Genomic DNA, 25,962 nt, shown 5'->3' on the forward strand with positions numbered 1-25,962 from the left:
GAGACTGGGCCTTTTCTAGTGTAGTTCCGGAACTTTAGGCGGGTTGGGACAGATGATTATATATTATTTTGAACAGAGCTTCCAGCCTCATCAACCAGTCTATAGACTGTATAGTTCAGGTTATATGTATTCTATCATAACCTTGGAAATTAATGTAAAGAAGGTCTGATCAATTACTGCTCCCCCCTCCTCCTCATCTTTCCCGTCCCCCTCTCTCTGCTTCTCCTTCTCCCCCTCCCCCATAACCTTCCGCATATAAGCCTCCGCCTGTGCCGCATACTTCGACCTCGCCCTAATCCTCGCCCCCCAAACATAAAACACAAACGGCAGGGGCGCACAAGCCGTGGCCAAAAACGCCGGTATACTCGCCGCCCAATGGATCCCCAGGTTCTCAAACATATAAGACGTAAACAGCGGGAACGCCGCGCCAAACATCGCGCGCAGAGCCCAGCTAGACGCCATCACGCTCGCTGCGTAGATGGTGTAGCTATCGACGAGGTAGTTTAGGATGGGTATGAAGACCATGACCATCCCGAAACCGAAGGGTACGCCGGCGGCTATGGGTGCCATCCAATGTACACCCGGGGAATTCGTCCACGCGAACCAGAACAGTCCGACTGGGAGGGCGATTGCTGCGGGGAAACTACCGCGCAGACGCTCCTCTGGTGGTAAGCGACCCGGTTTCGCAGCGAGGGCTTTTCGGCGGTACGAGAAGTATACGGGAAAGATGTAGGCTCCAGCAATGAGACATCCTACAAGGATACCCAGGAACGCGAGACCTCCTATCCCCTCGGACCACCCGCGGACCTCCTGGAAGACAATCGGGAAGGCGGCGAAGAACATGTATAGAATGCCGTAGATGATGGCGGAGTAGAGCGTTAGTAAAAAGACGATTGGTTCGCGGAAAAGCAGGATCCAGGGGCGGGAGAGCGCGATCTTCAGTTTTCCCTTGAATGGCGTCGCGCCGTCGTCCGAGGCACTGCGGTAGCTGTGTCCGGTGATCCTATGCAGACGCTGCGCCCGCCGTCGCAGCAGAACAGGCGCGTACGTCTCGGGGAAGAGCAGGACCACGGCCAGCGTTAGGGTTGCGGCAAAGAGCGCCAGGAACCCCTGCACCCAGCGCCACCCGCCGCTCTCAGCAATGAACCCGCCAATAATAGGACCAAGAACCGGACCCAGAAACGGTGCCGCGGCATAAACGGCTCCCGCGAGTCCGCGCGGAACAGGAGGAAACATATCAGCAATCACACCCCCCGGCACAGCCATCGGCGCGGACCCCAGACTCCCCGCAAAGAAGCGCAATACCAGCAACGTCTGCGTATTCCGCGCACCGGCCACACCAGCCGTGAAGACCGCCAGCGATCCCACGCTAGCGATATAGATCCAGCGCCGTCCGTAGATCTCGCTTAGCGGCGCCCAGAAGATCGGTCCGACCGCGAACCCAATCACGTACAGCGAGATACCCAGGTACGAGACTTCCTGGCTGATTCCGAAGTACGACACGACTTCGACCAGACTGCCCGAGTAGCCGGAGGAGACGAGCGAGACGGCCAGCGTGCACATGGAGACCAGCACCGTGATGGACCATTTGAGCGCGGCCGGGAAGAGGAGAGGGTTGCGCGGGTCGTCGGGGATCCAGCTAATGATGTAGGGGTCGGATTCTGTGCCCGTGCCTGGGTAGGGGTGGTCGATTACGGCTTGGGTGACGGCGCCCTGGTCGAAGAGGAGGCGCCAGAAGGGGATGCGTGAGGGGGCGCTGCCCTCGCCCTTGCCCATTAAAGACGGAGACATGGCTTGGCGAGGATTGTGCAAGAGGCGCAGAAGGTCTTCAGTGTTTACAATGGCGCGACGGCGCTTTTTGAAAATTCAGCGCAGCGCTAGAGCTGGTGGGTCGGTGGGTGGGTTGCGGTAGGGATCGAGCGAGCGAGCCTTGCGATGATCGACCGTGTATGACAACATCGTTTTATGGAGTACTGATGATTGCGCCCTTGCCGAATCAATGGCCATTCAGAAATCAATGGCGGAAGGAAAGGCCGAGATCAGCCAGGTTTGCTTTCAGCTGGATGCAGGAGCTGCCCAGGTGGACCCACGTCCACGGGTATGCAGCGGGATTAGGGCTAGACGGCTGCACCCCAACTGCTTGTATATACCGTACCTAGGCACGGAGTACACCTGGTTGATGACGAGGCTTAATTCTACCGGAAGTGTCACAAACATACATATCCTAGTCCATCTCCAGAAATCTTGCGTCAAGGCCTCGGCGCAGTTCGGTGAGCCTGAACAAGTCATTCACCCCGATCAGCGCGATCGACAGCCCGCGATCTCATAGTTCGCCTGCAATCGAGATTTCGTCAACAGTCCCACTGTGGCTCGCAGCTGCTAGGCCATGACCACGCATGATGCCATCGCAACTTTCTTTTTCTCGCTGGCATAATTAATCTTCTGGCGTCACAAGCTGCAGTTCGTACACAACACAGTTACACCACCACCATGCCCCCATCGCCCTCGCCCTTCACAATAACAGAACAACCGTCGACTGCCAATATATCCGCGAGTACCCACGCGCAACAAGCCGTCAAGATGCGCCGCTAAAGCTCCGGGTCAAGAAATACACGCCGATCGACAATCCGGAGCCCCAGCCGGGCGACGTGACAGTCGTCGGGGCGCCGGGGACTGCGATTCCCAAGGTCCGTCGGCTATTCACCTTAATTGTCCTTTTTGAAGCTAACAAGTGTTCATAGGAGCTCTACGAGCCGCTCTGGGAAGAACTCCACGCACGAAGTGCGCCAGATGGATTCCGCATCCGGGCGATCTGGGTCGCGGATTCGTTTAATCAGGGAGGGAGTGGTGTGCTTAATGAGGGGTATCTTGGGAGTGACCGTAAGCCATCTACCTGCCCCGATTGAGGAATATGGGCCAAGCGAGCTGACGTTGATATCAAGCATCATGGTTCGACCACAGCCGCGATCTGCTGCAACTGATCCAGACCTTTCGGCACGAGATGCCCCGGCCAATTATGGGTGTCGGCCATAGTGCGGGTGCTGTTGCACAGTAAGTCGCCCTACCTTCACATAGACTGAAAGTATTTTACTAAAGAATGATCAGGGTCTTCCTATCCCTCATCCACCCCCGCCTCCTCACCTCGCTCATCCTCATCGAACCCTTCCTATACCCCAGCAGTCGACCCCCAGAAGAAAGCCGGTGGATCATGACGCGCGCAAAGCAGAAGGACATCTTTGCCTCGCGGGAAGAGGCAGCGAGGAAATCGAAGAAGCTTATGGGTACCTGGGACCCACGCGTAAGGGAGCGCTATATGCAGCATGCATTCAGGGACCTCCCCACGCCATTGTATCCGGACAATCAGAATCAGCACCAAAGCTCAGAAGGTAAGGAGGAGAAGGCGAAACCGATAGCCCTCACAACCCCAATCTCGCAAGAAGTCCTGTCGTACGCGCGCCCGAATCTCCATCGGCATAAAGAGCTGGGCGTACCATACACCCAAAACGATAACTCGCGCTACGGGCCCAGCCCACCGCATGACGCTCTCGCCGTACCGGATATGATCAGCGGGCTGTGGAAGAACTCGGTCTTCTATCGACCGGAGGGGATCATTGGGTACCGGCTCCTGCCGCACGTGAGGCCGGGTGTGTTGTACGTTAGTGGGGAGGGAAGTGCGCTGTCGAAAGCTGGGCTTCAGAAGAAGGCTGCTACCCGGACGGGGACGGGGGTTGGGGGGAGTGGAGGGGTTGAGTATGGGCGCGTCAAGCATGTTGTTGTTACAGGGGCGGGGCATTTTGTTCCGATGGAGAAGGTGAGGGAGACGGCGGAGGCTGTTGGGGGGTGGATTGGGGTGGAGGTGCAGAGGTGGAAAGGGGAAGAGAGGCGGATTGAGGAGGGGTGGAAGGGGTTGTCGGCGAGGGAGAGGGTTGGGCTTTCTGAGGAGTGGAGGGCGATGATGGATGTTGCGGAGAAGACTTTTGCCAGGAGGGAGAAGCCGAAGTCTAAGCTGTGATATGAGAGCTGAGGCATTAGGGAGGTTAGTGGGTTTTGTAGACATATTATATTATATCAATATGGGTCGGCCTGCGTATGGTAGTTATCCTTTTGTCAAGATATCTACCTAGGTAGGTATTTCTACCGTCCAAAGAACTACGAGCACCTCCTTCCTGCCTGATCCGGATGTTGCTGCTTTAACAGGGTGAGCCCGGTGAGTCAAGATGCCGCGTCAGGAGATAAAAGCAGGCCTGGCTGTTAAAGCCCGACCCACTGCTGCGCCCAACAGAATAGTGCTAGGAAGTCCTCTTCCTTTCTTACTCTCCCACTTCCTGAATCTTTAAATGCTGTGCAAAGTGCACTCATTGTGAATTTATCATTTTTAGTTCTGGTCATCCTCTTTTCTAGCTTTTTTGCGAGTCCGCAGTATCTCTGGGACAAGTAACTTGATCTTGATTTTATTGCAACAATGTCCAAGGGGGAAAAAGCAAAAGGTTGACAGGAAAGATATTGCAGCAGCAAATGGCTACGCTCGCGGAGTACACCGCGGACAAGATTAGGAACGCTATGAGACAATCTATTTTAATGACTTTATTGCTCTGCAAGACAGGTTTATATTAGCTTATATTAAGTAAATATTCCTTATACCCTTTGTTTGGTAGTAGTTTTGGATATCCAAGGTATTTACTAGTAAAGTATTAGCATGCTATTGGCCAAAATAAAGCTTTTTTGCAAGAACTCGAACGGCGACTTTAAGAGCTGCAGAAAAGGCTCCATGCAGGAATTAATGCTAGAAATGGTAATAGCAAACGCGCCGGTCATGACAATGCTAATCAAGACGCTGAGTTTGCTATCAAACTTACCAAAAAAACAGCTACAAGTCCTGAGGGACCGCCTTTACAACAATAAATTAAAAAGATACCAAGATAACCCTAAGTGGATTTAAAACCCCGTGGAGACGTAGGTGAAGTCAGGAGGCAAGGTTTTAAATGTGATTATGTATAATAACATTACACAATGCCTTTTTAAGGCACAGCCTAAATAACAGCGCGTCGCTGAGCTGATACCCTTAGGCAAGTCTTTCTCTTATTAGGAGATGCTCTTTGTTGTTAAGAGCCTCTTGGTCTATTGTACCAAAGACTATGATGTTTTCTACCGGCCTGGGGAGGTGCCCTGTTAAGAATTGTGACTTTGACCTGAATTGGTAAGTTTAACCTTTGAGCTCTTAATAACTTCCATCCCTAGTTTTCTAATAGGTTGTTTATTAGTCTCAAGCGCCCACAGCGGTCTAATCATGTTTAAAATTGCCGGTTTGAGGAACGCTGCAAGGCCTCTAGCTTTAAAACCACTTAGCTCAAGTACTGCTACGAAAGATAACCTAAACAAGCAAGAAAATAGATACTAAGAGAGAACCATGAGAGAGAGAGAGCATAGGATAGCAATAATTAAAGGTAAAAGTATAAAGTTATATACTAGTACTGCATCTAAGTTAGGACCATTTAAGTAATCAGCATTTAGCAAATAACTATCTACCTACGTCGAAGTTAATCAGCCTCGCTGCCCCATTTCTAAGAGCTGTTAAAAACAAGTTATTTTGGTTTCCTCATGTTCGCTATTTATTTTAATAGTGGAGTGGTGTGTCTAGTTTCTTAGGTATGGTGGTGTCGTATGCGCCCCTCTTAAACTAAAGATATCCATGATTAACCTAGCTTATTAATGTGCTTTATCGAAGCCCAGGCCAACTTAGGGTTGGGCCGCCTGTAGGTAGATTTACTAGCAAAGGAGCTTTCTCTACTATTAATTCCCTGCTTTAAGGCCTGGGTGCAGATACAGGCGCGGTGCCCACGAGTTAGGAGAGTCTTTACCAAACAAAACTAATGTTTTTATTTAATAGTACTGGTATTAAGATTCATCCACGTTATAAGAGCTACAAGAGTCCGCATAGATAAATATAACAGAAAATTTAACCCCGAAAATCCTGAAGCGCATTGTTGGATTCAAAGAGGGAAATAGACCTCAAGCTTGAACGAATATCTTGTTTTGACGAGTCAGAATAATTTGAGGAAGGACTTGAACACAAAAGATGATACTGAGGAAAATGGAACAGTGAAGCATTGAATCAAAGATAGAGGCGAAAATCACAGCATCTGCATCCAAGCCACCTCAAGGCTAGTGGGCATCTTCCAAGTCCCCCTTGGCCTCACTTCTGAATCGCCTGAGGCACTGAAGATAATCAGGCCGACGTCGCGCAGTTAGAAGAACCTAAAACAAGTCATCCATACCCTGGTTGTCACGGATAAGACCCTTGTACTCTGTTCCTAATGAAGCTTCTCTTGAGCTACCAAACTTAGGGATACGGTCTCCTGCGCTTAAGTGTGGCTCGGTGCGTAACAGTATCGAGCTGCCTGGAGAGCCTAAGTACATGCAGCAAGAATGAGAAGAGCAGGGAAGCATACGGGTGGAGTCCTGTTCACCTAAGGATGAGTTCTTGGGCTTTGACCGGGGGAGCTGGAGCGAGCTGGTTGGTTTGGGGGCCTCAAACACATCGGCGTTGCTTTCAGAATGCATAGAAATACCTTGACATGAGAGCTCAATGTCCAGGGGAGACTCTGCGCCGCAGAAGTATGTGATGAATTGAGTCAAACAAATCTGCCACTGTTCGAAAGCCATGGTTAGCTAAACGATATTGCTTTGCAGCGAGTGCCTATAGCGAGGCTGGATATCTATATACAATATCAGTTACGGCTTCTGACCGGCTACAGGCCGTGCCGTCAGATAGCAGATTAATTCAGCATCGCTACCCAAGCTTAAAGTAACAAGTAAGAAGCTTCTGATTATGAATTTGACACTGGCCAAGGATCTAAATACAGTAATTCCCATTAAATCTAGAGTCACTGCATGCATGAACCCACTAAGATAGCAACGCATCTTGGCTTCTAAATTCTCAATTATTGTAGACGGAGAGGTTTTGGGATACTTTCGTGCCATCTCGAGATAGCTGGGTGACTCGAACAAGCAGAAGGAGAGTAATGAGGAGGAAAGAGAATGATACTGACAGAGTGAGAGTATGGATAGGGACAGAAGGAGAGTAGTGGGGAGTGAACTGCTCCCTGACTGTTGACCGGACCTATCCAACGAACCAATAATTCAAAAGTGATTCACTGTTGATAAAAGGATGCTTGAAAATATGATAGGCAAGAGACGCTGAGCCCTATGAACCGCAACGATTGGCCAATATCAACCTAAGCAGCACGCTTTGACCGTTGCGTTGCTTGCGAATGACCGTTCACTTTCTTGTTGTTTTAAGAGAGAGCAAAAGTAGCAGTTGTCTCTTGAAATTCTGAAGAATCACTCTCGTGGGGTTTTTTTTTTTTTTGAACTGTCACTGAAGCTGCTTGAACGGCATCCAGTCATAAGGATCATCCTAAATTTTGACTCCGTGGGCTCTTCTGAAACAGTTCACGAAATCCAGCGCAGCGTACGAGGGATGGGAGAGACCAAGTAGGAGGAATTATACATATACATAGGATTCCAGTTCTGAAATTCATTTCGTATTTGCGATGGTTTCTATTCCATCATTCCTACATAAGAAGTTTTGTGAACTCAGGCTCCTTGCGAATCCAGAGTTTGCTGGCGTCTACAATATATTTGTAATCCTTTTAATGCAGAGCATATTTTAACGTCATCAGGATGGCTTAAGAGGCTATAGGCATCATAATCAAGCCACATTTGCCTTGTTCTCGGAGATTCAGCATCTGCCAATGGTTTTCTGTGAAGTTCCATGGTTAGACAGATTCGAGGATCGATAAAAGGGAACTTACTCATTGCTATTAAAGACTTCAAAGCCGGTGGAAATAATAAGCACAGGCCGAGCAAGATCAGCAATAATCTACTTAACTGGGGCGGCAGCAAAGGGTGATATTATGAGTGAGTCTTCATCGATTTCCGCGAACCCTCCTGCACCGTGAGTTCCAACAATTTTGAATCCCTTCTTGGTCAGGATATCTTCTGCGACCTCCGTATACTCTGGGTCCTGAGCAAGTAATGGCAATGTTTCATTGCCACAACAAACTTGAGCGATAGTAAGAGCCATCGAATGCTGGATCATGCAGCCCATCACATTTTCTACCTCCGAGTTCTCGTCCCAAGAGTCATGCTGCTTTTTAAGCCATTCAGGCGCGGAGCGGCAGAAATCACCAAGTCCGAAGCAGAGAACTTTCTTCACAGTGTTTGTACCGAGTATATCTTGGACCAAGGCTACCAAGTGCTTGCAGGTCTTGCTATTTTGCCACAACAAGTGTTTCTCGTCAAAGGCTTGCATGGGCTGTGCTATGAGCTGTCGAAAGTTTCGTGCAGTCTGATTGCTCCAATCTACAATGTAAGAGCACAGGTAAGTTTCGATTGGGCCGTTGGGTTGTGCTTTCACAAGTTGCCAATATTCTTGGTACTTGACATGGGGCTTCCTAAGGAAAACTTAGATTGCAGGCTGAAATTGGGTCAGAATACTCTATCCACGTACCAGATAGGATTCTGGACTTGGAACATGGGATTGGAAATTAGGAGTATGTTTCCATCGATTCGTCGGACCGAAAATCGTTTCATCGCATAGGATTGGCGCAGTTGTTGTTCTATGTCTTCGAGATCCTCTTTCGTCCAAAGCCTGGTACCAGAACTGTACAGATCTGCGGCTCTTTGGCTACTGATCCGCCAATCCGTGCACGCGTAGTCGAGCGGTCCTAGAGTTTGTGGCATGGTTTCGTAGCAGCTGGTCGAGCAAAGGTGAGGAACAAACCATAAGGTGAGTTGCCGGGAGGAAAAAGCCCAAGATTGTTTGGAAAGGGGAGAAGTTTACAAGAAAATCCGACCACCTTGGAAGCTCTGCTGCCGACTAGGTAAGGGGGTCAAGAAAAATCAAGCCCCAGGCCAGAGGAAAATACAATTTCGATCACCGCTTTACGGCGGTCTTAGTCTGGGGCTACTACATATTCTACACCGCCCGAGCCCCTGATCCCGATTTCCTGCATCTTGATTCGCCGATGGTGCGTGTAGGAATTAAAGAAACGAGGGTTACTCGTCACTTCCAGATGCCCCACTATCCAATACCTCAAGTGCCATGGGAAGTCCTCGAGACACAGCGCCTTTCGGGGTCCCTTGATTCAGAGCATCCAAATTAAGGGCCAGGGCCTCAGTCAACTGACGCGGCTATCTAGCAGCCACCGGGTGAGACATCCCCCCAGTGCCGGAAACGCTCCCAAGATCCGCGGTTATATTTATCCCTTCCGCGCCATGACGGTTGGAAGGCGGCCCGACGCGAGGCCGGTCTCCACACGGCCGAGCGGCATCAACTGGCCGTCTCATGCTTGGGGAAACGATCGCGCACGAGGTGGAGACTTCCAGGTTAATCATGAGACCGTGAGCCGGTCTGGAGCGGACCGAGAGGAATATACTCGGCAATCGCGCGACTTGTGGAGCTTGTCATTGGTTTTTTTTTTCTGCACTGTTCGATGGGAATTGTGAAGCTGTCGGCAGAAGAATCATGGGATCATTGTAGACATATCTGGATCAGACGCTTCACAGCCTCTGCTAAGGCACTGAGCAGAGGCAGTGCCGGATTAGTCCCATACGCTATTTCCGTCAAACGTGCCTAAGCTCTGCCAAGCCGCAACTTCATCGGCTTGAGTGGGTAAGACGAGAGCCTCAAAGCCTTCAAATGGTGAGATCCAGTGGTGGTGGAGTCTGGCCCCCCTAGCCTGACTAGAACGATTAGAGCTGTTAGCACGATGATAGATCCGTGATAGATCGGGAAGATTTATGGATATGGTCTTAATACCTTTAGCCGAGAGTCTGGCGAGTTAACTTGGAAGGTTTGACTAAAAAGCTCCTATAACGCTTGTTCAGAGTTCAAACAGTAGGGTCACCTCAAGGCAACTTAGGCAATATGGTAGGGTTAGATGACCTTTGGCTGCTCCCTTCCTGGGGAGTTGAGTCACAAGTACGGAATACAAATTCTTTATTCAACTAGGTGCCATTGCCACGAAATTGCGTTCTCCATTCTTCTTAAGAAAAAACAAGACCTAGTTATACTTGATAGCTCATGAAACAATGACAGACTCAACGCCTGGGGCACATTCTGCACCTATGACTGGTTCGCTCGAACCCTCCTACGCCGCACAGAAAGTGATCGTGCTTGCATTCTAACGACGACGCGGCCGACAAGTCCCCACATCCGTCGCAAAGATCTTATCGCAGTTATCAGAGCAGCAGTGGCGGTCAATCAGACAGTATTTGCCATCCTTCTGGCACTTCGCTGTGCTTACGGTATCTCCGTCTGCCAACTGCATGCACACGCCCTCGGTCGCGTTGGCAGAGGCGAACTGGCAGAGAGCCCCGGTGGTGCTGTCAGCCGTGCACTGTGTGTTATCGGTGCAGGTTGAGGCTGCCTCAGTCTCGACTAGGTCGAGCTGGGCTGGAGCGGCAGTTGTGAGTGTGAGGAGGGTCAGGGTGGGGAGGATGAGCTTTGAGAAGAGGTGCATGTTGTGATTTGGGACGGTATTGCTGGAGCAAGAAGATGTGAGAGGAGATGATAGTCTCTGGCAAGTGAAGATGGGAAAGATGAGCAGATGGGTAGTTGTAAAGGAAGAAGAATCTCGAGAGCAAGCACGACGCAAAGAGAAGTTATATCTATGGATTTCCGGAGCCGCTCGCCGGAATCAAGGATGAGTCAAGATCTGACTCTATCCCCGGATCCAAATTCCAGAGAGCGAGTGCAGCCATTGCCATGCTTTCGCACGCGGGGAATGCGTGGAACGCAGCCGGAAATGGCTGCCGCGATGTATGACTCTTCGTACCATAACAGTTGGATACTCTTTCCCGACACTGGACTTCCATACCAATACATAGAGTGAAATTAGGGCTAATCTCGCGTAGGATAGCCCTAGCCGTCCGGGGCTTAAAACCCAGTCAGAGGCAACATCCGTGTCACACTGGGATGTACAACTTTAATGTTCGGCCTTGAAAAATGGGCGTCGGGGTTCCCTTGCGTCTCTGCGTATTGATATAACCATATGCCCTGTGAGTCACCTATTGCGCCGGCAAAGTGACCAATCCACTTATACGGCGGCATCCCTTACTATGCCGTAGCCTAGAAAGGTTTCAGTCTAGGTAGTCTCTTCAAATTGCTATCCCAAAAGAAATATATAATGGACGTATGGATGCTAGCCAATGCCTACACATTTGACCCAAGCACGGCCTCTCGTCATTGTTAGAACAAAGTACTATGGTAGCATACCCGGAGCTGAACATCATACCTACCCTATTGTCAATGCATTCACCTTGAATGGCAATCAAGCCCAATATCTATACAGCCCTCCCTTTCCCTTCCCAACAACAGGATCCGTCTCCGGATTCGACACACTCCAACACTCCTCAAACCGTCCAACATGGTCCCCTCCAGCGCCCCAAGTCCAATTCATACCCCTCGGATAAGCCCCCATCATCACGAACCCATGCAGCTCTCCCTCTGCTTCCACACCCAACACCCTCTCCCGCTCATCCTGTCCTTCCTGAAGCTCAATCGCATGCGCCGTCTCCCCCGTCAAAACAACGGCATCGTGCTGACCGCTGCGCTTGTCAAAGCTCTTGTGCGCAACCCCAGCCGGAACCAAGAAGACGTCGCCGACTTCAACTTCAATCTCCAATCCGCCCTGTTCGAATGCGGAACCATACGTATGCTCTTCCCAGTTACTTGGGTCCCTCAAATCCGCGACGCCCCACCGGACAACCCCCGGCCCCGAGACAACGACCATGACCTCGTGCGTCGTCGGGGGGTAGTGCGATGTCTGCTGCCGGCCGTAGCGGGTCACCCATTTGACGTCCCAGGCGTTGGACGTGAAGGTGTCGTAGGCGCGAGCGAGATCGAGTTTGCCATCGTCCCGGACGAAGCAGTTCTTGTAGAGGAGGAGGGGTTTCGGGTTGTTGGGGATTAGGGGCGTGGGTTTGATTGTGAACGTTTTGGTTTCGGAGGTGGTTGTCATGTTGAAAGGTATGGTAGGGTCTTTTGTTTAGTACCGGCAGGGTCTGGAAATGATCACAAGTTAGGGAATCGTGCAGAGTGTCCTTACTGACAGGAAGGTATCTCGGATCTCCAACTGGCGTGCGGGGACGCAGCCTTTATCAACGGCTCCACTACCCGATTCTCGGGTGTGCTTCCCGGTATACCCCTCGAGTGTACCATACTACGCTCCAAGGATTGTCTTCCGTAATATAATGCTTGTCATTCACGGACAATTGAAACGTTGTCTAGAATTGATAGGCATTTTATAGACGGCTTTAAACTGCTTTTGGATTATACAACGGAGCGGTATGTACCTAGGTAGTGTCAGGTAGGGTTACTCGTGAGCCAGCCCTAGGTCAATATGTCCGTACCTAGGAAGGTGTACTCCTCTCGCCAGCTAATCACTCTAATGGTCGGGTGCCACAAAGTTGACTACTGTAAGTATTTGAGTCTGATGTCTCTAAGAGGCAGGCTTACAATCGTGACACTGCCTGCTGGACTCATATCTGACATTCACCTACCTGTGGACATTATATCATACTGGATAGTGTATGCTGCCCCAGCGGGCAGGGCCTTTGGTGCCACATAGTAAAACATAGATATCTCCATCTTACCTATGGACCTAAGTTATTCGAGCTTTAAGGATCTACAACTCAACCGCCACCTCCCCCTTCCCCCCCTCCACCCACCTCCCCTCCTGCCCAGTCCCCGGAATCTCCACCCACCCCCTCGTCCCCTCAGGGACATTCCACCAAGCCCTGACTTTACCCCCCTCCACCCGATACCCAGCACTGAACTTCCCAAGCCCCGTCGTAAACCCGGCCTGCGCACTCCCCAACCCCTCGACTCCCACCCCCAATGGCTTGAGACTCCACGTCACCCCCCTCGGCCCCGTAACCCTCAACCCAACCGCATACTCCGTCAGCGTTGACGTCGGCCCACTACTCCACCCATGCGCATGCGACACATACCGCGGGTCATTCCGGTACCCGCGGTCCCCACGATATCCCCAGGTCCCGTCGACAAGATACCCCTCGGGAACAGTCGACTGCGTGCCGTTCGGATGGGCCAGATACCACCCCCACAAATCTGTTATAAGCTGTATCGCGCGCTCGGGGTGGCCAGACGCGAAATGGCCTTCTAGCTCGATGGACGAGATGAAGGGGGAGATGTTGTTGGGGAGTTCGGGGACGGCGGGACCGATGGGCGTCCAGTTTGTTGTTAGGTAGGTTGAGACTCGGGATGCCTCGTTGGTGTTGTTGGTGGTGGAGTTGGAGGTTGGGGAGAAGATGGAGAATGCGAGCGCCATGCTGTTTGCGTCTTGTGGGTAGAGGGTTGAGTGCGGGCTGTCTTTGAAGGCGCCCTTCGAGGCGTCGTAGAGGTGTGTGAGGATGGCGGTGCGGAGGGTTTCGGCTGCGACTGTGTAGCTTGCTGCGTCGGTGTCTGCGTCTGCGTAGGGGGCTAGGAAGGCTGCTGTGACGAGGGAGCGGTAGAGTCTGTTTCAGTTAGTAAAGGCCTAGCTGGGTAGATGGTGGGTTGTACGTACAGCATGTTCGCAGAAGCAACGAGGGTATCGTAATTCCAGCGGCCCCAGTCCGCAGTCTGCGTGGCATTCATGATCCCGTCGGGCGTGATCTTGCCCAGACTATACTCCAGCGCTTTGACATATCGTGGCCAGATATCAGCCAGGAAGTCGTAGTCCTCCGTGAAGAGGAAGTAGTTGTATGTCCCGATGATCGTCCATAGATGGTACGCTGCACCATTAGCCTCCCCTTCCCTTCCCTTCCCATTGTATGACTGAGTGAGTGGAACATACTATCACTATCAGCCCTCAAATAAGGCGGCCCAGCCTTAGGCAAGAGCCCACTCGGCGTCTGATTATCCCAGATCGCAAGGAGCGCATTCTTCGTGCTCTCCGTATCCCCCGTACTCACGCTCGCACTCGGCACCGCAACGCCCATATCGCCGATCCAGACCCATCGATCTCTCTTTGCGCCGTCCAGCAGGACCGTCTCGCCAGGCCCGCAGACGGCATTGTTATTCCAGCCTGTGCTGGAACTCACCGAGACGCGGCATGTTGTTCGAGGGACGGAATTTGTCTGCAATGTATACGCGCCTGCATACCAGATCTTGTTGAGCAGCTCGTTCGACGAGTGGAAATATCCTTGGTACGCGCGGAGATTGGACCATGTTGGTTGGAATGCCAACTCAAGGGAAACATCCTTGACTGTCAGAGTCGCATTTGTATTGGACGAGGTGAGGAATAGCGTGAGATATCGGAATCCCCCGCGCAGTTTGGCGTCTGGCATGGTGTACGTGCCCTTTTCCGATGTAAGAAGGGCTGTAAGAGCCCCGTCTGCTCCGGTCCCGCCATTAGAGTTATCCGAACGTCTGCCGATGTAGTCCTTTGCTTCGGTGAATGCTAGACCCAGCGTTGCGTTTGGTGCAGAGAGTTCGTAGTCAACCGTGATGATTCCGCCGACTTCGATGCCGAAGTCGAAGACTAGCCCTGTGTCGGCTGTGCTAATGGAGGGGGCAGAGTCGGATGGGTAGTCGGAGACATATTCCCCCGCTGGTAAGGAGAGAATGGACTTTGGCTGGATGAATCGTGACTCTGGTGCGTAGTTGTTTGAGTCCCAGGGGCCAGGGAACGAGGGCTCTGCAGGGCCGGTGCAGGATGAGTTTCGCCAGCATGAGGCTGCTGCCCCGGTGGCCAGAGCTAGCAGGTAAAGGCGCATTACGGAAAGTCAGAGCTGTTAGGGGGGTTTACAGTGGTGCATTCGTGGTGCACGAGGGGAACTATGACTAAATATGCCAATCCCCCCGCGCAGTCGTGTCATGCATTCCACCTGCAAAGCTCCAATTCCTGGCTTCTAATTGTCCGGCTGACTGAATCAGTTAGGGATCGGCTTTTCTGCTGAAACTTGGGGTCATGCATGACTCGGTCGATTTTGCCCCGAGATGGTCTGGGTACTCCGCAATGACCCCGGACACCGAGGATGCGGGGTATACGTTACCTAGGTAAGTACGTATCCAGGTACCATTGCCCATCGAGGGTTCTTGTTGAATTGCTCTGAAGTTGTGTCCGGGTCATCCGGCACTTACCTAAGTAAAGGTACCCTACCTAGGTAGCCAGTCGCACGATTCCATATTAAAATGCAACATAAGAGCACAAGCACTCGAGGCTAGAACGAACCTACAGATCCAAAGAAAAGAGTGTCTCACTGCTCGGTCATCTTAAAGCTACCATGATTGGCTTGCTGCTCAGATGGCGGAGGATAGATATGGCTTAGCAGGTGCAATGTAAATTCAACTTTACGCCAATGAAGAACCACAGAACATAGCCACGGCCACTTTTAGACAACGTAGGTACCTACCATACTTAGTTGACCTTATATCCAGGTCCCATGTAGATGCCATAGTTCGTAGTCACCTCCAGTGCTTTGTAGGTAAGCATATCCATTGCAAAACTCCGGCTCGGTCTAGCCCTACTTTAGGGTTCCAGTTCCTTCCATAAAAGAAAACCCTAATTCCGAATCAAGTCCCAGCAACAAACAGCCCGAAACACACTACCCAGAAGAGATAGAAGAGGCGAATATCTTAATGTAGATATATTACCTTGCCCACCAATTAAATGCTTCTTTGTAGCCCCCGCCTTTGGCAGGCTGCAACTATCACACACGCGCCACGCTTAAAGCAACGTGCAAGACAATCTGTCTGCCTGATTACGCCCCCTAAGCCCGACGAAGGTTAAGAACCCGTTAACACATATTATATATCATCTATCGTGTTCCTTGGCTCAGCCGTGAGTGTTTACGGCAATAACTAAAATGTTCTGCGTATGATAAGCTTCCGTTCCTGGGCCGTTTTCCACCAACGCAAATTCGCAGAGGCGGAGCGCGTATATTAATAAGATGTATTGAGATACCAAGGTATATCTATTTAGAAGGCGTATGTGTCTAGCGGGTATCTTCAAGTATATAAATGTGCTTTTTATCTTAAGGTTCATGTCTACCTACCCCATCTTAAGGCCATATATACATGACTTACCATATGGCAGAACACCTTTATCCTTGAATCGTACCAAACCTATACTTATTTAACAGTAGTTAGCCAAGTATCTATGATTTTTGTGCTTTGCATCGTAAAGAAAAGCTATAAAAAAGCATTGGCTTGGGGCAACTAACCTTGAAAGCAGAAAACCCCAGGGGATATGGCTACAGCGCCCTTATACCATACCTAGGTAGATTCATTCCAAATAGTTGGTACAACTACACTGCTACTTTGTAAGCAGCAGACAAATCTGTTATCTGAAAGTAGACTTTCCCAAACCACTAATGTAGACACAAAGAGAGAACCAAATATTCTTTTTACACACATCATCTAGCGTACATGCCCAAGTGTATTTAACGGCAGCAAATCAGTTCAAATCCCCTCCATCATTTGCTCTACAGCCGCCAACAGGTACACGACAGAACTATAAATTGCTCACTGTTGTCTCAATCATCTTCCGGCTCACGCCCCAAGAGCTCTCCAAGGAGTGACGACGCGTATGCCGCCTCGCCCCGACGGAAGGCATCAAAGGTCGTAGCCCACAACAGCGAGTAATCAACTCCACAATAGACGAAGTTCGGCTTGACCTGCGGCTGCGCAGCGAATTCCTCGTCGGAGACCCGGCGGATCCGGACAGGCACATTGGCCACTCTGCCCAAGATATCCACCGACTCCTGCAGCGACAGCACGCGGGCTCCGGAAAGTAACACGCTGCGTTGACAATACACCAAGCCCGCCGGGTTAATGGCGAATCGCCTCAGTAGCTCCGCCGTGCCCTCGCCCAGCTCCTCACGCTTGACCCAGGCGATGCCCGGCCCGGGCCCGTCGTGTGGGATTTTGATCTCGCTCACTGGGTTCTTTGGGTCGAAGAACGCCGTGTACAGCGGGTAGGACTCCGTGTACGGGCCCTCGCGGACTACCGTGTATCCGAAGCCTGGGTTCTTCGCGGACAATTCCTCCAGATACTTCTCCGTGTCGAGATGAGGCTGCATCACATGGGCCACCGACTCTTTGGTCTCGGGCTTGCCGCCGTACCCTAGGGAGTCGTAGAAGATGTGCTTTACTCCGCTGCGGATTGCGGCGTTGATGGCGAAGCGATGACGCTGTGCCCGTTAGCACGGTTTCGGAAGTGGAAGTGAGTTTGCATCTGACTTACCTCGGATCTGTGTTCATGCTCGACTGAGGCATACGAGATCAGGAAGAGAGTGTCCACGCCCTCAAACGCATTCAAGATGCTGTTATCGTCGTCATAGTCTGCCTGTCGAATGGTTGCACCGGAAGACGAAGCGTCCGCTAGTTGCTCAGGACGGCGAGCGATAAAGACAACCGATCTTTTGGCGGAAGTCAAGGGATAAGATGCTTGACCGTGCTGCCTCCGATACCGTTCGAGGCAGGGAAAACAGCCACTTTCTTGAAAGACATTCTCGATGTGCTTCTCGGTCGATGATGAATCCAGCAAAGCCGTTTTATAGACTCGCTCGGCGTGATTAGTCGTTGGTCGGAGCGTTTTGTAGATGGCAATTGGTCGTCTCGGACACGCCTTGAATGTATGGACTCTGGCTCCACTGGACTCGGAATCGGCTGGAAGATCTCGTTGGAAATACAATGGTATTTCTTATGGCGAGGCTCAGACTGTCGTTTCTATCTGATGTTCTTGGATGGTTTGATCTTTCTCATTTGGAGGTGGGATATTGCTCCGTATACATGTACATATGTTCAATGGACGTCACCTAATCAACATTCTTCATACTGAAGTCATCGGGGCAAGTGTCATGGATATCAGGACTAATTCCATTTAACAGATCTCCGGTCCGTTAGTCATAGGTGAATTCGTCATTCACCTCGACTTCTTCCTAAGACTTGTGCATGTTCCGGTGGACCTGGGGTAGATTGGTTCGAAAGGCTCCCAGAAGAGCTAAGGCCCAAGGACAATTCCAAGTGCGCGTGGACAGCCTGTTGACCAAAGCAGGCATGGGGCCGGTGTGGGAAACTGGTCCGGTGGAATGGATACGTCTCGTGCTCTGCTTTCCAAGAAGAGCTATGAAGGGACCAGGCCCGCTCGGGACAACTACCTAGTTGGGTAGGTCAGGTAGAGAGATCCCAGGTGACGCATGCTTTCAAGCTTCTTGTCATCCTTAGGAGAGCCTACGTACCTATGCTTCACTGGAGTGCATTCCTGAAGTCCTTGAGTAGATTTGACCTCGCAACTGTGTTGTTATCATCACCCCGGCTCGAGCTATTCAAATTTGGACCACGGGTACTGTGTTCTTGACCAAGGGAAAAGATATCGAGAAATGCCATTAGTTACCCGTGCACCCTAACTTCAGTACTCCCATGGGAAGGCACCATACCATCTTCCAGCAATGTGCATCTGCATGTGTCCAACATCCACACCCGTCCTCCCATGAATTCTCCACCTAACACTCCCCCGTCGAACTCCCCCCCTCACAAACCGACCCCGTACACTCGAACCCCCTGGGCCTCTCCACATTTCCACAAAGGTACTCCTCCGCCTTCGTCCCATTGCCAAACTCCAAATCAATATCGAACATGCCGAGGTTCGTGCACGGCGCGACAGCACTACACTGGAAGCTCGTGACGCGCTCGGACTCCGTCGTGCCGTGCAGATTCGCGACGGTGATGTCCTTGATCTGGAACTGGGAGTTCGTGCAGTTCCCGTCGCCGGGGGCGCCGATGAAGCGCGTGCATTGGGAGATTGCGACGGCGGAGCCGCGCATCGAGGTGGCGGTTAGGTCTTTGAAGAGCATGTTTGAGGCGTCTGTATCACGTTAAGGTTGGCTGGCTTTTGGTGTAGAGAAAGGAGGTAGGGAGGACTTACAGCCTAGGCCGCCGCCGCCGCCGTTGGGCGGGTAGCCGTTTTGATCGTCGGTCCAGGTTTTGAAGTAGACCTGACGAGATTGTTAGAAGGGTCTAGAAAGAGAGGTAGATCACGTACAGCGTGGAGCGTATTGTCGTAGAAAACATTCTCCACCCGGATCCTTTCGACCGTCTCAAACTGGTCGTTTAACTGGCCGATGCTGCCGATCGCGACTCCGAGGCCGTTGTAGAAGTGGGAGTTTGTCAGTGTGATGTCTGTACTGTTTGCCTTGAACGAGATGCTGTCGTCGCCGTTGTACACGGTCAGGTTGTTGAAACTGATATGTGACGAGCGGATTGTGTCCGCGCCATCGGTGTTGGCTAGGCGGTTGTTAGCATTTCGTGTCTAAAGGCTTGGTGTACGTACAGCTATCAACTCTATTCCCAGTATTGTTTACCAGGATGCTGTCAAACTCGACGTGGTGGGAGTATATGATCGCCATCGTCCTACCACCTTATCAACCTTTTCTCAGTTCCCTCTTCTAGTCAAGGTACGTACCACATCTGGCTCCGTAGGAAGTTAATTCCTTTAACAACCGAGTTCGTCAACCCGTTCAGCGTCAGAGCAATGGGCCGTCCAGGGTAGTTTGACGTGTTCTCCTGCTCCTGTATCCACTCATACCAGTAGTCGCCGTTGCCATCGAGCGTGCCAACGCCATGACCGTTGATGCGAACATTATCGCCTCCCAGAATCCACGCCGTCGACTGGTTCTGGTACCCGACTTCGAGCGAGTTGTTGAGCCAGTAGTGGATGTCAGTGCTCCACTGCGTGCAGAAACGAACCTTCAGTCAGCTGGCTGGAATGCGGAGGTTGTGGGCTTAACCCACAAGAAGATTTCCGCGCAGGTCGATGTCGACGTCTTGCAGCCAGGAAATGTTCATGACGGAGTTGACGTAGTAGGTCGTTGGCTTGAAGACGACTTTTCCGCCGCGCCCGCACCGCTTGAACGCTGAAATAATAGCCGGGGCGTCATCGGTCTCGTTGGTACCTGAGGCTGGGATGACACAGGTTTTGGGAGAGAGCCTGCCTGCAGAGGCGCAGGTTAAGGCAGTAAAGACTGCGAGTATCCGGGAGAAATGCATTGTGTTCAATGCTGTTATGGGTGCTATTTGCCAGAGAAAGGGAGAAGAACGCCATCGTATAACTAGGCCTCAAGGATGACATAAATATGCAACTGAGCGGCTGAATTGCTCAGGGTCCAGCGCCACTTTCCTTACACTTCCAAGAGAATTGGCCATTATTATCGCACGAATGGGATAATCGGCTACAGTCAGGTCCTCTTGAATCGTTGAGGATGGCGAGATCAACAACGCCGCTCCTGAATTTGCGGGGAAACGCGGGGTTGCAATGCAGAGCAATTCCACCGAGCCTCGGGCGAATGGGCAGCGAGGGCTTTTTTGCATGTATCTTGCCGATATAAATAGCACCAGTCTGCATTATGCCACATCCATGAAGCTGTATAAGCTGAATGGCCAGTGTAGGGAGGAAGACTTGCATCTGGAATAGATACGGCTTCCAAAGTTCGCTGACAATCTTATCAGATCACATCAGATGTCTAAAAATGACCAATCCCTCCACATGGGACGATAGGACCTTAGTACTATGTCTCAGGGCTGGGTATGGAATTCGTTCGAAAAGAGCCAGCTGAATTGGGCAGTTTCCTGCGCTCATCTGCCTGAGCCAGCAAGGCAACGAGGTTCTTGGTGACAGCCTGACAGGCAGCACCCCTTACCTAGAACCTAGACCCTTGCAGCCATAGACTCGAACCATAAATCCGAGGACATCTGGCTATATCCGAGGAGTGACTCAATGTGGTGGGTTTCGCGCCATCGCAAACCCATACCGTATTTATCTCCGAGGCTCGGCCCTATGCTCTTGCACCGAGCCGGGGTTAAATACCTCATTCGACTGTTGCTAATGCTTGAACTCCACTGATACACTTCGGTAGACCAGTCGTCGAGCTTCTTGTGCAGCCTCAACATCATGATGGAAGACATATTCGGTCTGGCCACCTCGTTCAGTAAGGGGCGGAGATAACGTCATTTTGTTGTCCCTCGCGGCGATGTTGCCCGAGTCCGATAGACTGTGGTATACGCTGGGTAATCGGTATAAAAAGTTAGTTTGCCCTGCTCCTTATGCCGGGAGCTCCATCACCAGACTCTTATCTTTAGTCCTTGCCCGGCTCGCTATACCTACTACTCACATAATGTCAGAAAACCACGCTCAAGCACCCCCTCAGCGATCCGTAAGCCATCTTCCTACCTTTCATGAACCTTCACTGACAGCAACAGAGAGAGGATGGCCGCGAACTCAAACTCCTACACTGGATCTACAACCAGCCAAACCTCGACTCCATCCGCGGCAGTCCGCAGAAAGTGCTCGAGCTGATCGATGAGTACTCCCAGACCTACCACTTCATGACAGTCGGCCAGGAAAAGGGCCCTATCGTCACCGAGCTCATTGAGACGCATAAGCCGAAGCAAATGATCGAGCTTGGCTGCTACGTCGGGTACTCCGCCATCCTCTTCGGGGACGCAGTCCGCCGCAATGGAGGAAACCGCTACTACAGCCTCGAGCTCAACCCAGAGTATGCGGCTATCGCTAATATGCTTGTCGAACTTGCTGGACTTCGTGACTTTGTGAGCATCCTGGTCGGGCGCAGTGACGTGCTCCTGAACCAGCTGTTTGAGAGTCGCGCGGTAGAGCAGGTTGAGCTGCTGTTCATCGACCACTATAAGCCGGCATATACGCTGGACTTGAAGCTGTGCGAGCAGCTAGGGAAGATTGTCCCAGGTGTCTCGGTCATTGCGGCAGATAATGTGATCATGCCGGGCAACCCGCCGTATCTGGAGTACGTCCGGAGCTCGGTTGAGAAAAAGCGGGAGGCAGCTGCAAAGGGACCGTCCAAGGCGTATACAACTGAGGGATTCGCGCAGAGGACGGTGAACGATTTCATGGGGAACAACAGCGTGCCCAAGTTCGAGATCCTCGGGAACCCGAACCTGGTGTATGAGAGTGTGCTGAGGCAGCCAGAGGGGTGTCGGGTGAGTGATCCCTCTCTTCAAAGCTCGACATCATTGCTAATGGATAAAGGATGCAATTGAGGTGACGCGATGTGTTGGGATACAGGAATAGAATGGGAAGAAATCGGGCAATGCCGATCGGAAACCAGTGGCCGGGCTGTGGTGCCCCGCCAGAGCCAGAGTTGCCGTCGCCAGGACCTTCCTTGGAGTTCCCCCACATTGGGTGAAGTGTCATTCTTAGGGGCAATATTTATCACATTCAATTCTTCGTATATAACCTGCTCTTATCCCGTGCGCTATTCTATAGTTCTTTTCCTCCTCTCCATATACCCCTTATCACCTGTACATTACCCCGCCATGGCCTCCAAAACGTTCAACGTCGGAATCGTGGGCTACGGCTTCAGCGCCAAAACATTCCACATCCCCTTCATCCAGGACGTCCCGCAATTCAAGCTGTATGCTGTTGTTCAGCGCACTCCCACTCCCGAGAATGACGCCGAGAAGGACCACCCGGGCATCAAGTCCTACCGCAGCGCCGAGGAGCTCGTTCAGGATGCGGGGGTCGATGTAGTTGTTATCACCACAGCGCCAGACTCACACTACTACCTGGGCAAATTGGCCCTGGAGAGTGGAAAGCACGGTACGTTCCTGATTCCAAATGCCAACCGTGGCAGTGAGCTGATTGCCAAAGTTATCTGCGAGAAACCATTCACCCCTACCTACAAAGAAGCCGCCGAGCTCGTCGAGATCGCAAAGAAGCAGAACAAGTTCCTCGCCGTCTACCAGAGTACGAATGCACCCATAGCCAACTCCGGATAAACCACTAATACACACTGCAGACCGCCGCTGGGACGCCGACTTCGTCACCCTCTCCAAGCTCGTCAAGAACGGCTCGCTCGGCCGCGTCGTCGAGTACGAAACCCACTTCGACCGCCACCGTCCCCAAGAACCCGCGCCTACCGTCTCGAAGTGGAAGAACAAGGTTGTACCCGGAGGCAGCGCGATCCATGATCTCGGCTCCCATCTGCTGGACCAGGCTGTGTATCTGCTTGGCAAGCCGGACCGGGTGACTGGTTTCGTTGGGTCGCAGCGCGAAGTCAACACTTCTGGATATGAAGACTCGTTTACGGTCCTCCTACACTATAACAGTGGTGTGCTGGTTACGGCGAAGGCGGGTGTTGTCAGTGCCGAGGAGGAGCAGTTGAGGTTCTGGGTTAGGGGTGACAAGGGTAGCTTTAAGAAGGTAAGTTCTTCCCATCTTTGATCGGTGCATGTTGAGTGCTGACTTTGACGGACAGTTCCACCTTGACTGTCAAGAAGACCAACTCAAGGCCGGTATGAGGCCAGGCGACAGTGGATACGGCAGAGAGCCGAGCGAGCGATACGGTATTTCTCGTCCAGTTCACGTTTCACCTCAAGGAATAACTAACATGGCCAAGGTACCCTCACCACCATCAAAGACGGCAAGCCCGTCTGCGAAGTCACTCCCACCGTCGAGCCCCCTACCTGGTCAGAATACTACCGGAAGATGGCCCGGGCTCTGGCCGGCGAGGGCGACCTGCCCGCCAGCGGCGAGGAGGCAGCGGAGGTCATTCGTTTAATCGAGTTGGTGCAGGAGAGCTCCAAGCAGGGCAAGACGTTGGACTTCTAAGGTTGTCAGTAACTTAGAATTTAGATGGTGACTACGGACCCCTCGTGAGGAGAAGCCGCTGATGCGGAGATTCACGCGGAGTATACTCGGCCTTGAGTCGGTACGGTATCCCTGCCGACTGACGATATTTGTTCTACTTAGTCTATAGATCTAGAGTTCGAGCACACCAATAATAACAATAGCTCGCATATACTCCGGTACTGTACTGTCACTACCTAGGTACTATCCCCGACTCTCACTCACCGTCCATCAGCAATTGGCGAATACCGCCGCATGACCGCATCGTAAATTACGTACAGCGATCCTCGGCCCCGGCCGCGCTAAGCCCACCCCGGAATTCCCATTACCCAACCCAAACTATATGGTTGGAAGAACCAGGAAGATGCGCGCTTCATGACCGCAACCGCTGCAATCAAATGCCCTGGATTCCTAACGTCTCTGCCTTCTCCTCACAGGCTCTCACGCCTTCTCCTCACTCCTCCGCGTATAAATCACGCCTTTCCGCGGAGATACGGTACGTCGGGTATAAGGGCGCTCACAGACCATGTCGCGGCCAGTGTTCATAATGTCCCTTCGCCGCCTCTCGTCAGACAGGTGAGATTGTTTGGTTACGCTGCTGAGGGTCGGAGAGTACAGTATCTGGGGTAACGGCTTGGCTACGTACTGGGACTGGGATATATAGTCCGCTGGTCCGGTTCATCCACGCTGCGACAGGCACGTTTGTTTCTCCCTTGCTTTGCGTTGCTTCGCTCCACTTCTTGGGGGTGGATGGTATTTGGGTGGCTTTCTGATTCCTGTTTTCTTTCCTTGAACCTTCGTTTTCGTCGTGAGGTTGTTGAGTCGAGCGGAAATATTTGCCGTGGTGGCGACGACGATATATCAACAAGCGGAAACTGCGACTCCAGATCCAGCTTTTGCTTCTATACCACTCTTTACGGCGCCAAAGAATCTGGCAAACCCTTACAGCGGGTAAGGCGCAGAATGACAGGGAATTTGAACCGGGACCGCGGCCCGGCGCGCGAGCATTCCTCACAGCACTCACGCATTGACTTTGCCCGCTGGCATTTGGACATTGATGCCGTGCTGAACCGCTTCATTCCAGCGCCGCCATGGCACTTACTACCTCGACCTGTTTCGCATTTCTTCGGATACAGAGGAGACAAACCTCAAAAGGCACTGGGCAATGTGGTCATCGCATTCTGGTCCCTAATCGGTGTCTTCGGCGGCGTGCTTCTCATCTCCGAGGTTTCAATGCGTGTACCCGCTTTCCAGAACCACCATGCGCCTATCATCGTGGGCAGTTTCGTATGAACCCTCATATTCAACCGTCGAGTGTTCACTAACGTAAACAGGGTGCCGCAGCCGTGCTGGAATTCGCGGCCATCGAATCCCCCTTCGCCCAGCCGCGAAACGCACTGTTCAGCCAGGTCATCGCAAGCATAATCGGCATTGCTATCGCCAAGCTCTTTGCCCTGAATCCCAGCGCGGAATCTAAGCCTGAGCTCGCGGGGGCTCTTGCCTGCGCCATCACCACCATGGCCATGGTCCTTACCAACACGGTCCATCCGCCCGCGGGAGCAACCGCTCTGCTCGGCGCTACTGAACTTGCCCCTGTTGGCTGGTGGCTTATCCCAGTCCTGCTGTTGGGTTGTTCGCTTATGTTGTCGGCCGCCTTGGTACTCAATAACATCCAGCGCCGGTTTCCCGTGTACTGGTGGACGCCTCATCCTTTGGGCAAGAAAGCGAGGCAGGAGCAGGCGCAGGATGTTGAGAAGGCGCCGAAGATCAAGCAGGGGAGTGATTCGTCATCGTCGGATTTTGAGTACTCAGAGCCCATGCAGGTTGTTATTCGGCCTGGGAAAGTCGAGTGGTCGGATAATCTGTGGTTGGATGCGGATGAGAAGGAAGTGCTCGAAAGGATTAGTGAGCGGATGAGGCATGGTTAAGTTACCACACAATATCCTTGTTCAGCGTTTGTACATATCATCGGCTCTATACATAGCTACATATAATCATCTTGTTCCTGGATGATTGTCCATCGAGCATTGCAGCAATGGAATAGCGGTAATTAGTCATGCTAAAACCACGTGACCGTCACTGCCCGATATGGCCTCGAATGACGTACTTCATCCAATGGACGCCACTCTTGGCGGCCCACTCGAAGATTTTGGCCGCGACTTTCAGGCTCAAAGCACAATCGCTGCAGCTGCAATCTCTGATTCTCGCCTTCTCACCCTCTCCTCCCAGTGGCTTTATTCTCCTCCATCGCCTCATTTCTGACTGCTGGATAGTCATTCTTCCTTGCCACCTC

The 25,962-nt window shown here is 51.9% G+C and overlaps 12 protein-coding genes across 12 annotated transcripts; 4 read left to right on the plus strand and 8 right to left on the minus strand.

Annotated features, from left to right (window-relative positions):
• Positions 1–120: 120 nt before the first annotated feature.
• On the minus strand, positions 121–1,791 carry DSM5745_05541 (MFS transporter; the record flags this gene model as incomplete). Its single annotated transcript, XM_026747557.1, has 1 exon — positions 121–1,791. One exon carries the CDS (start codon positions 1,789–1,791, stop codon positions 121–123), a length of 1,671 nt encoding a protein of 556 aa, XP_026603389.1.
• Positions 1,792–2,490: 699 nt separating this feature from the next.
• On the plus strand, positions 2,491–4,012 carry DSM5745_05542 (uncharacterized protein; the record flags this gene model as incomplete). Its single annotated transcript, XM_026747558.1, has 5 exons — positions 2,491–2,574; positions 2,607–2,687; positions 2,742–2,880; positions 2,943–3,051; positions 3,106–4,012. The coding sequence occupies 5 exons, from the start codon at positions 2,491–2,493 to the stop codon at positions 4,010–4,012; spliced, it is 1,320 nt and encodes a 439-aa protein (XP_026603390.1).
• Positions 4,013–6,255: 2,243 nt separating this feature from the next.
• Positions 6,256–6,663, minus strand: DSM5745_05543 (uncharacterized protein; the record flags this gene model as incomplete). Its single annotated transcript, XM_026747559.1, has 2 exons — positions 6,256–6,407; positions 6,450–6,663. The coding sequence occupies 2 exons, from the start codon at positions 6,661–6,663 to the stop codon at positions 6,256–6,258; spliced, it is 366 nt and encodes a 121-aa protein (XP_026603391.1).
• A 1,219-nt stretch (positions 6,664–7,882) lies between these two features.
• DSM5745_05544 (uncharacterized protein) lies at positions 7,883–8,745 on the minus strand (the record flags this gene model as incomplete). Its single annotated transcript, XM_026747560.1, has 2 exons — positions 7,883–8,456; positions 8,513–8,745. 2 exons carry the CDS (start codon positions 8,743–8,745, stop codon positions 7,883–7,885), a joined length of 807 nt encoding a protein of 268 aa, XP_026603392.1.
• A 1,442-nt stretch (positions 8,746–10,187) lies between these two features.
• DSM5745_05545 (uncharacterized protein) lies at positions 10,188–10,526 on the minus strand (the record flags this gene model as incomplete). Its single annotated transcript, XM_026747561.1, has 1 exon — positions 10,188–10,526. One exon carries the CDS (start codon positions 10,524–10,526, stop codon positions 10,188–10,190), a length of 339 nt encoding a protein of 112 aa, XP_026603393.1.
• Positions 10,527–11,336: 810 nt separating this feature from the next.
• On the minus strand, positions 11,337–12,026 carry DSM5745_05546 (cupin domain-containing protein; the record flags this gene model as incomplete). Its single annotated transcript, XM_026747562.1, has 1 exon — positions 11,337–12,026. One exon carries the CDS (start codon positions 12,024–12,026, stop codon positions 11,337–11,339), a length of 690 nt encoding a protein of 229 aa, XP_026603394.1.
• Positions 12,027–12,692: 666 nt separating this feature from the next.
• Positions 12,693–14,784, minus strand: DSM5745_05547 (putative alpha-L-rhamnosidase B; the record flags this gene model as incomplete). Its single annotated transcript, XM_026747563.1, has 3 exons — positions 12,693–13,542; positions 13,593–13,800; positions 13,863–14,784. The coding sequence occupies 3 exons, from the start codon at positions 14,782–14,784 to the stop codon at positions 12,693–12,695; spliced, it is 1,980 nt and encodes a 659-aa protein (XP_026603395.1).
• A 1,761-nt stretch (positions 14,785–16,545) lies between these two features.
• DSM5745_05548 (uncharacterized protein) lies at positions 16,546–17,521 on the minus strand (the record flags this gene model as incomplete). Its single annotated transcript, XM_026747564.1, has 3 exons — positions 16,546–17,202; positions 17,256–17,468; positions 17,507–17,521. The coding sequence occupies 3 exons, from the start codon at positions 17,519–17,521 to the stop codon at positions 16,546–16,548; spliced, it is 885 nt and encodes a 294-aa protein (XP_026603396.1).
• A 995-nt stretch (positions 17,522–18,516) lies between these two features.
• Positions 18,517–20,059, minus strand: DSM5745_05549 (putative exo-polygalacturonase; the record flags this gene model as incomplete). Its single annotated transcript, XM_026747565.1, has 6 exons — positions 18,517–18,878; positions 18,939–19,008; positions 19,056–19,297; positions 19,344–19,423; positions 19,476–19,741; positions 19,805–20,059. The coding sequence occupies 6 exons, from the start codon at positions 20,057–20,059 to the stop codon at positions 18,517–18,519; spliced, it is 1,275 nt and encodes a 424-aa protein (XP_026603397.1).
• Positions 20,060–21,183: 1,124 nt separating this feature from the next.
• Positions 21,184–22,112, plus strand: DSM5745_05550 (O-methyltransferase; the record flags this gene model as incomplete). Its single annotated transcript, XM_026747566.1, has 3 exons — positions 21,184–21,222; positions 21,269–22,021; positions 22,071–22,112. The coding sequence occupies 3 exons, from the start codon at positions 21,184–21,186 to the stop codon at positions 22,110–22,112; spliced, it is 834 nt and encodes a 277-aa protein (XP_026603398.1).
• Positions 22,113–22,357: 245 nt separating this feature from the next.
• On the plus strand, positions 22,358–23,651 carry DSM5745_05551 (putative NAD binding Rossmann fold oxidoreductase; the record flags this gene model as incomplete). The annotated part of the gene is made up of 5 exons (XM_026747567.1): positions 22,358–22,640; positions 22,692–22,787; positions 22,840–23,243; positions 23,299–23,386; positions 23,440–23,651. The coding sequence occupies 5 exons, from the start codon at positions 22,358–22,360 to the stop codon at positions 23,649–23,651; spliced, it is 1,083 nt and encodes a 360-aa protein (XP_026603399.1).
• A 981-nt stretch (positions 23,652–24,632) lies between these two features.
• Positions 24,633–25,597, plus strand: DSM5745_05552 (HPP family protein; the record flags this gene model as incomplete). Its single annotated transcript, XM_026747568.1, has 2 exons — positions 24,633–24,956; positions 25,004–25,597. 2 exons carry the CDS (start codon positions 24,633–24,635, stop codon positions 25,595–25,597), a joined length of 918 nt encoding a protein of 305 aa, XP_026603400.1.
• Positions 25,598–25,962: the final 365 nt, after the last annotated feature.

This window comes from Aspergillus mulundensis, assembly GCF_003369625.1.
Source record: "Aspergillus mulundensis strain DSM 5745 chromosome Unknown scaffold_5, whole genome shotgun sequence".
Taxonomy (NCBI): Eukaryota; Fungi; Ascomycota; class Eurotiomycetes; order Eurotiales; family Aspergillaceae; genus Aspergillus; species Aspergillus mulundensis.